The sequence below is a fragment of the Grammomys surdaster genome, unplaced genomic scaffold (genome assembly GCF_004785775.1).
Source record: "Grammomys surdaster isolate TR1022 unplaced genomic scaffold, NIH_TR_1.0 126219, whole genome shotgun sequence".
Lineage (NCBI taxonomy): Eukaryota > Metazoa > Chordata > Mammalia > Rodentia > Muridae > Grammomys > Grammomys surdaster.
Window position 1 is genome coordinate 4256907 of NW_021621022.1, and position 13230 is coordinate 4270136.

The 13230-nt window shown below is 37.5% G+C and overlaps 1 protein-coding gene across 1 annotated transcript in view; it reads right to left on the bottom strand.

Moving 5' to 3' along the window:
• Positions 1-13230, bottom strand: part of Fzd3 (frizzled class receptor 3) — a 56917-nt gene that overhangs the window by 9280 nt on the left and 34407 nt on the right. The window contains exon 5 of the mRNA XM_028758823.1: positions 84-232. Coding sequence (XP_028614656.1) covers positions 84-232 — 149 coding nt within the window. The remainder of the gene's footprint in view (positions 1-83; positions 233-13230) is intronic.

Here is a 13230-nt window from a genome sequence, read left to right on the forward strand (position 1 = left end):
TGTACACACACACACACACACACACACACACACACACACAGGAGGGAGGGGGGCTGTTAATACTAGAGAACTCATTAACTTACTCTTTTTTTCTTCGCCCATGGAAAAAACTGGCCCATTCAAAGCATGTCTTTTTGCTTCCAACCCAAAAAATAGAGGGAATCCCAACTATGAGAGCCATGAGATACTTCATCAGAAAGAGAATCAGGTCTGGACGACTCATCTGAGTAACCTGCAGGGAGGTAAAGAAAACCATCCTAACTATTTGCATCTATTAAAGGCAATTATAGAAATTATAAACACAAAAGACAACAGCGAAATTATGTTACAAATATGGTATCTTCATTTACGAAGTTCTAAAAATAATTTTCTTGGATCTTCAAAAGAATCTCTCTAACCCTAAACCTTACATTCTTAACTAATTTTTTGTCTCCCTTTCAGTTTTTCAGAGATACACTAGACACGCAATTGTGAACCTGCCTATTCTTATCCTGTCAACTGTCAATTTTGCATTCAGCTGGGGAGAGAAGATGCACTACCATTTGTCTTACTTTGCGAATGCTCTTTCACCTAATATTTTGTCTAACGCTGTCCATTATTAGCTATTTTCTTACTCACATCAACATGTTTTCAAGGATTCCTCAACCCCTCTTCATAGACTCCCTCCAACCCAAGTCCTATGTTTGGGCTTGCTTGGGCTTGCTGTACCTTTTAAAAGCAATGTGTAGTCATATTACTAAAATGTAAAGATAGAAGTTCCCTTGTCCTCCAAACGTTTTATACCCAGGGCCTTAAGCAGTGTTCAACACATGCATGATACTCAATAAATCATATGTATTTTTGATAGCGTTTCACTGCATACCCCTTTAAGTATGCAGAACTCTATACTTAGACCAGGCCTCAAATCTACAGAGATTCACCTGCCTCCTGAGTGCTGGGATTAAGGGAGCGAACCACCATGCCTGGCTACTTATGCTTGGTTTTATTATGAAGAAATTAATCAAAATTATTCAGTGCCACCATCCCCTCCACAAAATAGTGCTCCCTTCTGTAGCTATCTTTTTCGTATTTTTCAAAGTATTCAGAGTAACTTTCACAAAAATATTTTATCATCACTAACTGTGCCCAAAACTATGGATGCCTCCTTTCCTGCTGACATGATGCTCTTTGGATCCCTTCTTGGGTACAGTATACCAAACTTTTGTCTTAAAGCATATCTTTCCTTAATCTTGAATGGACACACAGCACAGGGATGTTAACATCTGTTAGCATCTTAAAGTCCATTGTGTGTAGTTCCCACTGCCGCTGTGGGAGGGAAGCCCCTCCCTTCCTCTACAGACTTCCGGCTCCGGTCTCTTTAACTTTCCACTCAATATTTCTACTGTGGTCAACTTTTACTTATCACTAGTATTCTGATTGTAATTTCAACCAGTTTTTGTTTGTTTGTTTGGTTGGTTGGTTGGTTTTTCTTGACAAAGTTTCTCGTTGAAGCATATGTGTCCTGGAACTCACTCTATAGACTACACTGGCCTTGAACTCAGAGATCTACCTGTTTCTGCCTCCCAAGTGCTGGGAGCAAGGTGTGCACCACCATGGCCTAGCTTTAACCACATCTGTAATTCTGCCAAGTTGGAAGCCATTCTTAGCCTTTAGGCCATCACTTACTCACTCTCACAGCCACCTCCCAAACTGAGGCTCTCCATCTTTCCTAATGTCCAACTGTATCACTACATAGTTTTCAAGACTTTTCTCTTTTCTGTACTCACGGCAAACTCTTCAGAACCATTTCTTACTTGAATAATTAATTCTTTCTTCATCCATGTTGACTTTAGGCTTTACTGTCATCTGCTGATTAATCTCTGTATCTTTATATTTAACTTCTTTTATGCTTAATCAGTTCTTGATATTCAACTGTTTATCCTGATTACTATCATTTTTATAAACATTGTTTTTATCTTGAAGAATCTTAAACATGCTTATTTTTTAAGTAGCTAATAGGGCCCATCAATATCAGTCTATCAGCATATATGTTACTTGGGAAGGACTCCATGTTTTGATGGTTAAGACTGTTGGATGCTTTTCTAGGTTTCCATGTGATCCCACTCAGCTTCCTGCCAGGGTCATACTTAACATACCAACACTTACCTCCTAAAATGAGGACATCTGCCTACTCAGCCCCACTAACATCACTGCTTATCTACACAGTCCCTATTAAAATTTTTATACTCATCCCAAGAGTGCAGTCTTGCCTTCTCTCTTATCCTCCTGACCTTTCTTTGAGGCAGGCATTCTACAATTTTACTTGGCAAATCTGGAACAAGATCCTTTTTTCCATATAAGTACCTCAGGTTCATGTAGAATCAATCACCTTTGTTGAAGTCTATTAATCAAAACCAAGTCAAGGACTATCTAACTCAAAGCAAAGGCTTTGATAAGCACAAGAGGTATGCTTCATTGACTGCAGACAGGGTCTCGGGGGTAGGCATCTCTGAACATTAGCAAACATAGGATCAAAGTGTCTAGAAAAGTATGTAGAATGTAAATCACAGTTATACTGATGAAGAGAAGCTTTTCCTCTGAACACAGTTTAGTTTGTTTGTTGTTGTTTTTTTAAATTTGGGGGCTTTTTTAAAGACAAAGTCTTGCTATGTAGCCTTGTCTAGCCTTGAATTCACAGAGATCTGCCTATGTTTGCCTCCCAAGAACTAGAATTAAAATCATATGTCGCGGGCTGGAGAGATGGCTCAGTGGTTAAGAGCACCGACTGCTCTTTCAGAGGTCCTGAGTTCAATTCCCAGCAACCACATGGTGGCTCACATCCATCTGTAATGGGATCCGGTGTGTCTGAAGACAGCTATCTATGGTGTACTCAAATACATAAAATAAATAAATCTTTAAAAAATAAAATCATATGTCGCTATGCCTGGGTCAATATTTTTAAAATTTTAAGTGTAAAATTGTTACTTGTATATTTAAAATTGACAAAGTATTTAATCAGAAAAACCTTTAAGATGTTCTAATGAAATGCAAAAAAAAAATAATAAAATAAAATGTACATTTGGTCATGCACACATCAATATATGTTCTATATGTTCTATAATAATTACATTGATAGGTAGTCTGTAGTGTATATTTTATATCATAAATTTTTAAAGATATAAAGATACAAAAAAATCAACTAGATAGAAAACAGTAGTTTTGTAAATGAATGAATACCTGAAATTTATAGAATGCATTTATACACACACCAGATTTACACATATCTCCCTACATAATCTAATATTCATTCTCTGATATGGTACAGTACTTTTATTTCTGAGGATCTTATTCTGGTCCATCCTGTCCAGCCTATTGTGTAGCCCAGGCTGGCCTTTAACTTGAAGTCTTGTTAGCCTCCCAGGTGTTCAGATTAAAGACCTGAGCCATCAACCTCTCATTCAAGCTTGTTTGTCTGTTTTGAGACTTTCTCTGTGTAGCTCTGAATGTACCCAAACTCAGAGATCCACCACTTCTGCTGGGATTCAAGATGTGTATCTCCATGCCCAGCTTCAACATACATTTTAAAAAATATCTACTTATTTTATGTGTATGAGTGTTTTGTCTGCATGTACATCTGTATGCCATTTGCATGCTTGGTTCCCACACAGGCAGCAAGTGCTCTGAGCAAGAGCTGTCTCTACAGCCCCAGAACATATTTTTTTTAAAGGAAGACTTTCTTAAAATACTAAGGAACAAATGTATATTTCATAAAAAGTGATTCATATATAATTACAACAATGCTTTACCTAGTAAATGTTCAAAGATACGTTTCATGGAGCACTGCTGTCTCTTGTGTGAGGCTGGAGAGATGGCTAGCATTTAAGAGCACTTGCTGACTTCAGCTCCTTGTACCTATAATGAGGAGTCTCATAAACACCTGTATTGCCAGCTCCAGAAGCTCTGAAACCCTCTCCTGGTCTCCTCAAGCACCCACACATGTGGCAAATACTCACTCAGACATACATAAAAATGAAGCTTAAAAAAGATACTCTGTAGTGAGATAAATCATAGATACTACAATCATCTCTTGAAGGATTATACATTGGTTTGTTCAAGTTTCTGAGAAGTCCTGGAGTAAGCAAGCTGTTTACCTCTCTACCTCTCTCTTTTTTTGAGTCCAAAGCTGGTTAGGGCACATTTAGGCATTGTCCTATATAGTCTATGAGCCTATTCAGCTCAGAAGTTTTTTTATTTTTCTGTTCTGAAACAATGTCTTTTAATACGGGCTGTCCTTGAACCAGCACATATTAATTCTCCTGCACTCTGGCTCCACTGATTCTGGCTTTTAAGACAAGGTTTCACTCTGAAGCCCAAGTTGGTCTTGAACTTGTGGCTGTCCTCTCCTTCGCTGCTACTGAGGTGCATACTACAGGGTGAGCTGCTATGTGTGCTTGGTCTTGAGCTATTGTTTCTCCTGTCTCAACTTCCCAAGCACCAAGACTACAGGTGTGTACCACCACATCCTGGCTGGAAAAACTTTGCAGTAAAATGAGAGACTAAATTTTACATATTTTGTTTTCTTCTCCATGATTTAAAAATCCATCAAACCAATTAATATGTGTATTAACCAGGGTTGTATGTATCTGGAGAGAGAGTTGGGAAGAGGAATCCCTACAGAGCAAGAATGAAGCAGCTAAGAAATATGCTTCAAATCACATCTGCTTATATCCAATGGATGTCAAATGAGGACTGATTAGAAAAAAATATTTTAAATGTAGAGAGGCAATTTAATTCTGCAATACAAAGAGGGGCTAGAGAGATACCTCAGAAGCTAAGAGCACTAGCTGTTTTTCCAAAGGACCTAGTTAGATTCCTAGCACCAACATGGTGAACTGCAACAATCTATGACTCCAGTTCTTGGGGATCAGATGCCCTTTTCTGGCCTCCTTGGACACTATACATACATACATACATACATACATACATACAGCAAAACACTCATACACATAAATAATAATAATGAAGAAATTAAAATAATAAATACAAAGAAGTAGACGATGGATAGTAACTTTAGAAAATAGAGCTGGGAAAGTTGTAAACAAGAAGTCCAGAAAAAGAAAACAGAAGCATCAGAGATCTCATAGTTCCTTGAGTGTTGTGCCTGTAAAGTACTGGCCTGAGCAATGTGTCTTCAAAAAATCATTTGAAAAGTTAAATGCCTTGAACTTGTAACTATAGGGAATAATCATCTGAAGTTGAAATGCTTATGGACTTTGTGTCAGCCCTTCATTTTATACATATGGAATCAAAGTACAGAGACGCAAAGTGATCCGTCTGAAGGTTCTGTTTATTTGCACTTTTAGTCATTCAAATTTTGAGTGCTATTATGTCTCACAGTAGATGAGTCAGAAAATTCTGTGTCCTTGTTCAGTTTCCAGTCTAGGGAGAGGCAGGGTAGATTCTTGCTACTACACAAGAAATGAGGAAACGTCAGGACTAAAGCAAGGTCAGGGGCAAAGAGAAGAGGATCACTAGGATGTGAAATAGGGATTAGATTCGAGATCAGAGTGGTCAAGGTCTCTCCACAAACAGACATAAATGTGAGTTGTAGGTATATTTTGGAGCATAAGCATTTCAAACAGAAACACTGATAAAGATAATCTTAAGAAAATCTGCTATTTTTGAAGAAAACCAAAGTGGCTAGTAAAGCTAGAGCTGAGCATTCTTCCAGGAGGAGACTGGCAGGAGAAACAGTCAGGAAGGAGCCGGAACCAAATGGGTCTGGTCCTGCGGGCAATGGTAAGAATCCAGAACAACCGGAATCCATTGAAGGGTTTTGTCCCAAGGGGCAACCACATTCATTTATGTTTCCTGTAAAAGGGTATGAGTGTGAACAGGAGACCACTGTGCAAGTAGTGAAGAAGCGGAGGCTGTACAAAGCTAATGGGTTAAATGCAAAGTGTGAGAGGAGACAGAGCACAAAGATGGCTCCAAATTAAGAGTCTGAGCAACAAGGGATGCAAATACCATTCAGTGAATGGGAGAAACTGGGGGTGAGATCCAGGAATCAGGTTTTAGGAGATATATTAGGAGCTTTAAATTGAGCTTGGAAATATCAAGCAAATGGACATTCTGGAGCTTATATACATGCTAAAACATGGGAGCTAAGACTATCCAGAAAGGAGGGGAGAAACAGCACAGGCAGGAAATCCTGTTTCCAAGTTCTTTCCTCTAGTGTCATATGCTGTATAGCAAGTCTCTTATGAATCAACATTGCTCACATATCATAAATGCTTGAATTAAAGGGAAGGAGTACTAAAAACAAAATCAGCAACACCCAAAGCAACCACCAAGTCTTCAGTCACACAGGCAGCACAGGAAGATAAGAAGGAGAGCAGGAACAGAGCACTTAACAGTTTGTACCACAAGATTCCAGTTAAGTGCAAAAATTCCAGGGGCAACAAATCAGCACCTATGGATGACAAGGGTTTAAAAAGCAAGACAGTGACTTAGAAATATGTAGGAGTGTTGGAGCCGAAGTTTAAGACACAGAGGGAATGGTCAAGTGATTCTGTAAAAAAAAGGAAGCTTCCCTTCTATGACTGAGAAAGAGAGCTAGAGAGTGCGTTATCTGGTTATACATTGTAGAGAGCACGAAAATACTAAAGGTAGGTAGCATATAAACACGGTATACAGGGCAAAACCCATCAAATAAGTGTTATTTAAATAAAAGGAATATAAGTTCAGTTTTATTTAAAACAGCCTTATAATGAACCAAATCTTAAAAAAAAATGTGAAAAATAAGTCAATCCTTAAATAGTAAAGGGGACAAATGAGAAGCACTTTTTTTTTTCTTTTATAAAAGTTCCTGAAAAACTTTTATAAAAGATCTTCTCTTTTATAAAAAGATCTTTCTCATGTTATAAAATACCATCTGTCTTGGTTGTGTTTCTATTGTGATGATAAAAACCTTTTTTCTTTTTGTGCAATAGCCTGGCTAGCTATAAACAAACAATATGTATTATCTTCTAAATAGTGTCTCCACAATCACTCTAATTTTAGCCAATAGTACTGCTACATGGCTTTATTTAAGCATCATATGAAAAACATTCACCTATATCTTAGTTTTCTTATTTAGATTCATAACCTAACAAAGCCCCGAGGTTTAAATTATTTTTAAGTAAATGGAAAAAAAAATACTCATATTAAGGAGGGAAAGACTTGAATAAAAACGAAACTGCCTAAGGTATAATCACATTACTTGGTGGCCTACACTGTTGAGGCTTTGGCTTTGAATCAGGTCTTAGCTCTTTTTCCTTACCAAGAAAAATCTGTATTTTTGTAATGAAGGTTCATACTGTGTTGAATTAGCTTTTATTTTTTTAAATAAGCTAATCACAAATCACTGACGTATATCAAGCCTATAATCATGTAAAGCCATATGAAAATAAGCTGTTAATCAGGTTTAGGCAGCCTGTCATACAAGTAACAAGGGGTGGGAGATTCCTTTGTCGTTTTCTTGGGAGCTGAGGCTAGAACCCAGGGCCTTCTGTATGTTCAGACAAATGCTCTACTATTGGGCCACACCCACAGCCACCAGTTCTTGAATAGTAGCTTCTAGTTACAACTTTTATACACTTCTTAATTACATTATGCTGCTTTATCGGCCTTTACTTTTATTACACTTTGAAAAGTCAATTACTTGCCCTATTGACATAAAAGCCTATTACAATGCAATAGTAATTAAGATAATGTAGCACAGAGAGACAAGCTGGCCATGGAACAGAGGGGTGCAAGGTTTGCTGAGAACTCGTCATGTCTGACTAAGGAAGCAGTACAGAGCAGTGGAGCAGGGTTGTAGTCAGGAAATGCACATCAGGCATGGCTTAGAAACTGTAATTTGTTCCCTTCAGGAAAGCAATGGCTTTAAATTAAAGCAGCCAAGGCTGGGCAAGTAAAGAGCTGTTAGCAGCTCACTCTTTCATAGTTTTGTTTCTCCTCTCCTCTAAATCTTTTTTTTTTTTTTTTTTTGGTTTTTTGAGACAGGGTTTCTCTGTATAGTCCTGGCTGTCCTGGAACTCACTCTGTAGACCAGGCTGGCCTCGAACTCAGAAATCCGCCTGCCTCTGCCTCCCGAGTGCTGGGATTAAAGGCGTGCGCCACCACCGCCCGGCCTCTCTCCTCTAAATCTTTATCCTCCCATCCTTGAACCATCAATTTATTTGTGCCACTGTGGAAAATGTATAATAAAGTAGGATTTCAAGCTCCAGATTTTCCTTCAATCACTGAAAAGAAGGAAATCAATATAAATTCACTTTTCAAACATTTTATAAATAATCTTTGAATTTCTAAACAAGAAACTGTCATCTTAAAATAATTACTTCATACAAAATAAGAGCAGGCAATGTGGCCAATTGTAATGAAGTTCTACAACTTGGGTTCCAATGACTTTACAATGACTGCTGTGTAACTATTCACTGTCAACCTTTAAGTAAGTAAAAAGTGAAAATTAATGATTAAAAAATAAATCTTATTATTCCAGCCTCTAACTTCTCAAGTAAGAGATCAGAAGGCAGAGACAAGGGAGAGAAGAACTTGCCATCTGATTCAGAATGAAATGCTCAGCAGAGTGCAAATGCTCAGACATTATCCCAGTGTTTCACCACCTGACAGATTTGTCATGCATATAGAATATAGACTACACCTGTTATCTAGCTAACCCCATAGAAAACTGCCAAAAGCTAACTTTACCTAAGAGCTCAAAAATGAGAATAAAAACAATGAAGTTATCTCAACTCTATCACCCTTTGCCTTGCTGGCATTAGGAAGAAGTTATATTTGATTAAGCAAAGGGCAACATCCTGAACTTTCATCCAATTCTACATGACCGGTGTTGACCATCATTGATGTTACTGTCTCTTACAGCAAAGAATAGCTAGAAAGTAGAAAAACAAACACTGCCCATACAGATCACACAATAATAGATGCAGTAAGTGGGAAACAATTAAAAACTCTACAGAACGCTCTTACTCTTGGTGAGCATAAGAAATGATGTCCCTCATGCTCGCACAGGCGGAGTGTCATTTCTCTTATAGATTAAGAAAAGAACTACTGTTTTTCTTTCTAAAGCAAATCACACAGAAAGTAAATTATTTTGCAAGGTTTTGTCTTTTTCAAATGCAGACTAAAAGATAACCAGAAAGGGAGAATTAGTTTGTTTTTACAGAACAATAAACAAACCAAGGACTCTTCCTTTCCAAGCACTGAAATAAACCCTTAACATCCTCCTCAGCCTTGCACAAGTACACAACAGCAAGGACAGAGCAGGATTATAAATTACATCTTAAAACTTCCCCCAAACTGTTGACAGTTTCATGATTTAAAAACAAACAAACAGTCCTATCAGCCGTGAGCCGTAATGTGGGTGCTGGGAACTGAACCTGAGTCCTCTCCCGAACCATTTCTCCAGCCCCTTAAATGCTGTTTTAAGGTAGGGTTTATAAAACACTTGTCTGGAAGTCTGAACTTCTAAACTTCAGGAACTGGTGTAAGGTTTTCTTACTCAGAGATATTTTAATCTAGCTATAAAGAGCTAGAAAGATGAATACAATCTTAGTACACTTAAACTTTGTTTTGTTTTTTATTTTAAGCTGTTTTTACTAGGTGCTTTCAGGTCTGTTTGTTGTTGTTCACATTTTTTTCTGGTGGTTTAAAAATGTGGTTTTTTGGTTTTGTTTTGTTTTCAGACAGGATTTCTCTGTCCTAGTCTGTAGACCAGGCTGGCCTCCAACTCAGAGATCCACCTGCCTCTGCCTCCCAAGTGCTGGGATTAAAGCGTGAACCACTACTGCCTGACCAAAAGGCGCATTATTTAAGGAATTAAAGACAAGAAGAACTCCCACATTATTCTGCTTTAATTTTGGCATTACCCAACTAACAGTTACTTCCCTCCACTGGGCTATGAGCTCCTTAAAGACAGTGGCTGTATCTTACCAACATGCCAGAAGAGTAGAAGTCTAATCATTTTAATAATACTCTACTTAATAACATATTCATTCAATATTATTTATTAATTTATATTTACTAATATTACATTTAATATATTTAATATGTAATAATTTTGAATTAGTGAATTTTTTAAAAGGGAAAAATAAGTTGCAGTTTATAGTAAAGCAACTTCTAGACTCATTTAATTTTACATGTTAGAAGAACTTTGGCTATCTTGTAAGATATTCCAAGCTCAGGCTGGGATGTAGCTCACTTGGTAGAGTGCTTGCCCAGCATGTAGCATCTGGGTTTGAACCCCAGAAGCACATAAACTGGGTGTGATAGCTAGCATACATCTTAATATTAGCACTTAGGAGGCAGAGGCAGGACAATCATAAATTTAAGGTCATTCTCTACCACATAGTATATTTGAGGCCAGTATGGGCTACATGAGATATTGTCTCAAACAAACAAACAAATAATCAAGCAAGCAAATTAGAGCTAAAGAAATGATAAGCAAGTGACTGATCTAAAGACTCCGCTTCTGAGTGATACTGTCAAAAGCAGAAAAACACCCTCTAAGTACAAGTGTTCTTGCATAGAAAAAGGCACAAAATATTAAGACTGCAAGCTCTGAAATCAGGCAGTTCACATCTAAACTCTGTCACTTACTGCATGAGTTTGTTTAAACTGTGTTTCACATTTAGTTTCTTTATTTTGTAAAACTATCCTTGGGCTCCATTGTCAGTCAGCCAACACCAGAGGTTGTCCTCTGGCCTCCACATGCATGAGCACATACTGGAAAACATATGTGCATCCCTCACATGAACACACACACACACACACACACACACACACACACACACCTTGGCAGCTACAATCATTAAACTGTATTGCTGATTTTATATTAGCATAAACTACCAAAGTTTACTTCCTTAATTGGTACAGTGAAACTTTCAAGACTGCTAGGAATAAACTTTACTGACATGTCTTACAGTGATATGTAAGTCAGTCTATTTATTTAGTGCAGTGACATAGCAATATTTAAATATACTAAATATCTTAGTTCCATTATGAAATAAAAGGATGATCAAAGTAGTAAGACTGCAAATCTGACAACTTACTTGATAAGTACCAACTGCTGTTAGGAGTTCCAAACACAATATCCAAGGTTATATGGAATAATTCTTGATGTTGAGTAGGGGCTGGTGAATTATAGCCTGTAGTAGGTTAAGCCATTTTTCAGTAAGTAAAACTTTCTTGCAACATTTGCCTCCTTGCTTATGACTGTATTTGCAGACACCAAGAGCTAAGCACTTAGCCACCAAAGCCCCCATATTTACATTTAACCCTTCATAAAAAGGCTACAGTACCGTTTTTGTAGATCATGATAACTACTTTGAAAAAAAGTAAACCACCAAGCATGGCAGCACAGGCCTATAACCCAAGCACTTGGGAGACAGAGACAGAGATCAGGAGTTTTAGGCCAACCTTAGCTACACACGAAGAGTGAGATCTAGCCTTGCTTCCTGTCTTAACCCAAACAAAAAGTACAAAGTTTATACACCATACCTATCTGTAGTGCTACGTAACTGAGCTCAAAGCTTAAGCTGTTTGTGCCATGGAGGCCATGACAGCAGCAGCTTTTATCTTCACTCTTTTCTTCTTTAACAGAAACTAAAACATTTTGAGAATAAACTTATTGAACTTAGAATTACAAGTAAGACATTTTCCTCTTTAAAGTCTAATAGATACATCCACCAAAACATGAGATGAACTATGTATTTACAGGATGGAACCTTCACTGTCTTCCATGGTGTAAGAAGAGAAATCCCATTCTCTCATAGTCCTTTCCTAAGTAGGGCTGATTCCTTTGAAGCTGCCTGGCAAAGGGAAAACTCCTATTGGGAAATGAAGCTAAAATCACAACAAATTAGATTTAATGCCATTCTATTTTTATACTTTTCTGAATCAAGACTAGATAAACAACAGATGGCTCATCTTGTGTGTCTGGAAGAGTAAATGATGTTTGTTGTTCTATAAAAATGTATCTTTTTAGATTGTGCAAATGGTTCTAATGTGAACTCAATAGCCTGAAGTAAGCTGCTTATACTATGGCAACATACTTTCTATGACCGAAACAAAAGCCCCAGTGTCAGACTCCCTGGGACATGCAGCACTCTTTGGTTAGACGAATCAAAGCCATGAAAAAAAATGAAAAAAAATAAACATATGCTCTTGAAAATTAAAGTTTGCAAGAAAATCTGATTACAGCACAGAACACAAGAAGATATACTTATCCTAACAGTGAAATTATACTCTATAAAAGACACTCAGGTAAGAGATTAAAATTTATCTTGTTTAGTCTTCATAGCACTTAAAAGGTAACATATTACTTCTTTATATGAGTAAATGGTAAATAGTTGTTATGAATTCAATCTGTTTCATCTGACCCAGGTTACACTCAAAAATTTATTCTAGGATTATGAAATTTTTTTTTTTTTTTTTTTTTTTTTGGTTTTTCGAGACAGGGTTTCTCCGTGTAGCCCTGGCTGTCCTGGAACTCACTCCGTTGACCAGGCTGGCCTCGAACTCAGAAATCCTCCTGCCTCTGCTTCCCAAGTGGTGGGATTAAAGGCGTGCACCACCACTGCCCGGTGGATTATGAACTTTTAAGAAATAAAACTTTTATAAAATGCTTCAAATCTCTTAAGACACACTAAATAAATAAAAGGAATTATTTAAGGAAAAAACAAACAGCAAACATAGAAAAAATACCCAAGTATCTAGGAAATTACCAACATGACACCTACCCCAGAAGTAAATGTCATTGCTTTAAAAGATATTTTTAAAATTATGTGCATTCCCCATAGAGGGCAGAGGAGTCAGATATTCCTGGAGGGCAATAGTGTGGGTGCTAGAAATTGAACTAAGGTTCTCCACAGGAACAGTACACACTCTTAACCACCAAGCCGTGCCTTTAGCCCTTTTACTCTTTTTCAATTGAGAAATAAGTATTACTGAGTAAATTTAGGTCTAAATACCCTTTTTTAATTTTTGGAGACAGTATCCCACATAGCCCAACTTAAGTCTTGAACTCTCTATACAGTCAAGAATGACCTTGAACTTCTGATCCTCCTGCTTCTACTTTCAGAGTACTGGGATCACACATACACACACTACTCACAGTGGGTTTACATGCTGTTCAGGATGGAACCTAGGGCTTTGTGCTTCCTAGACACTCTAACAACTGAGACATATCCT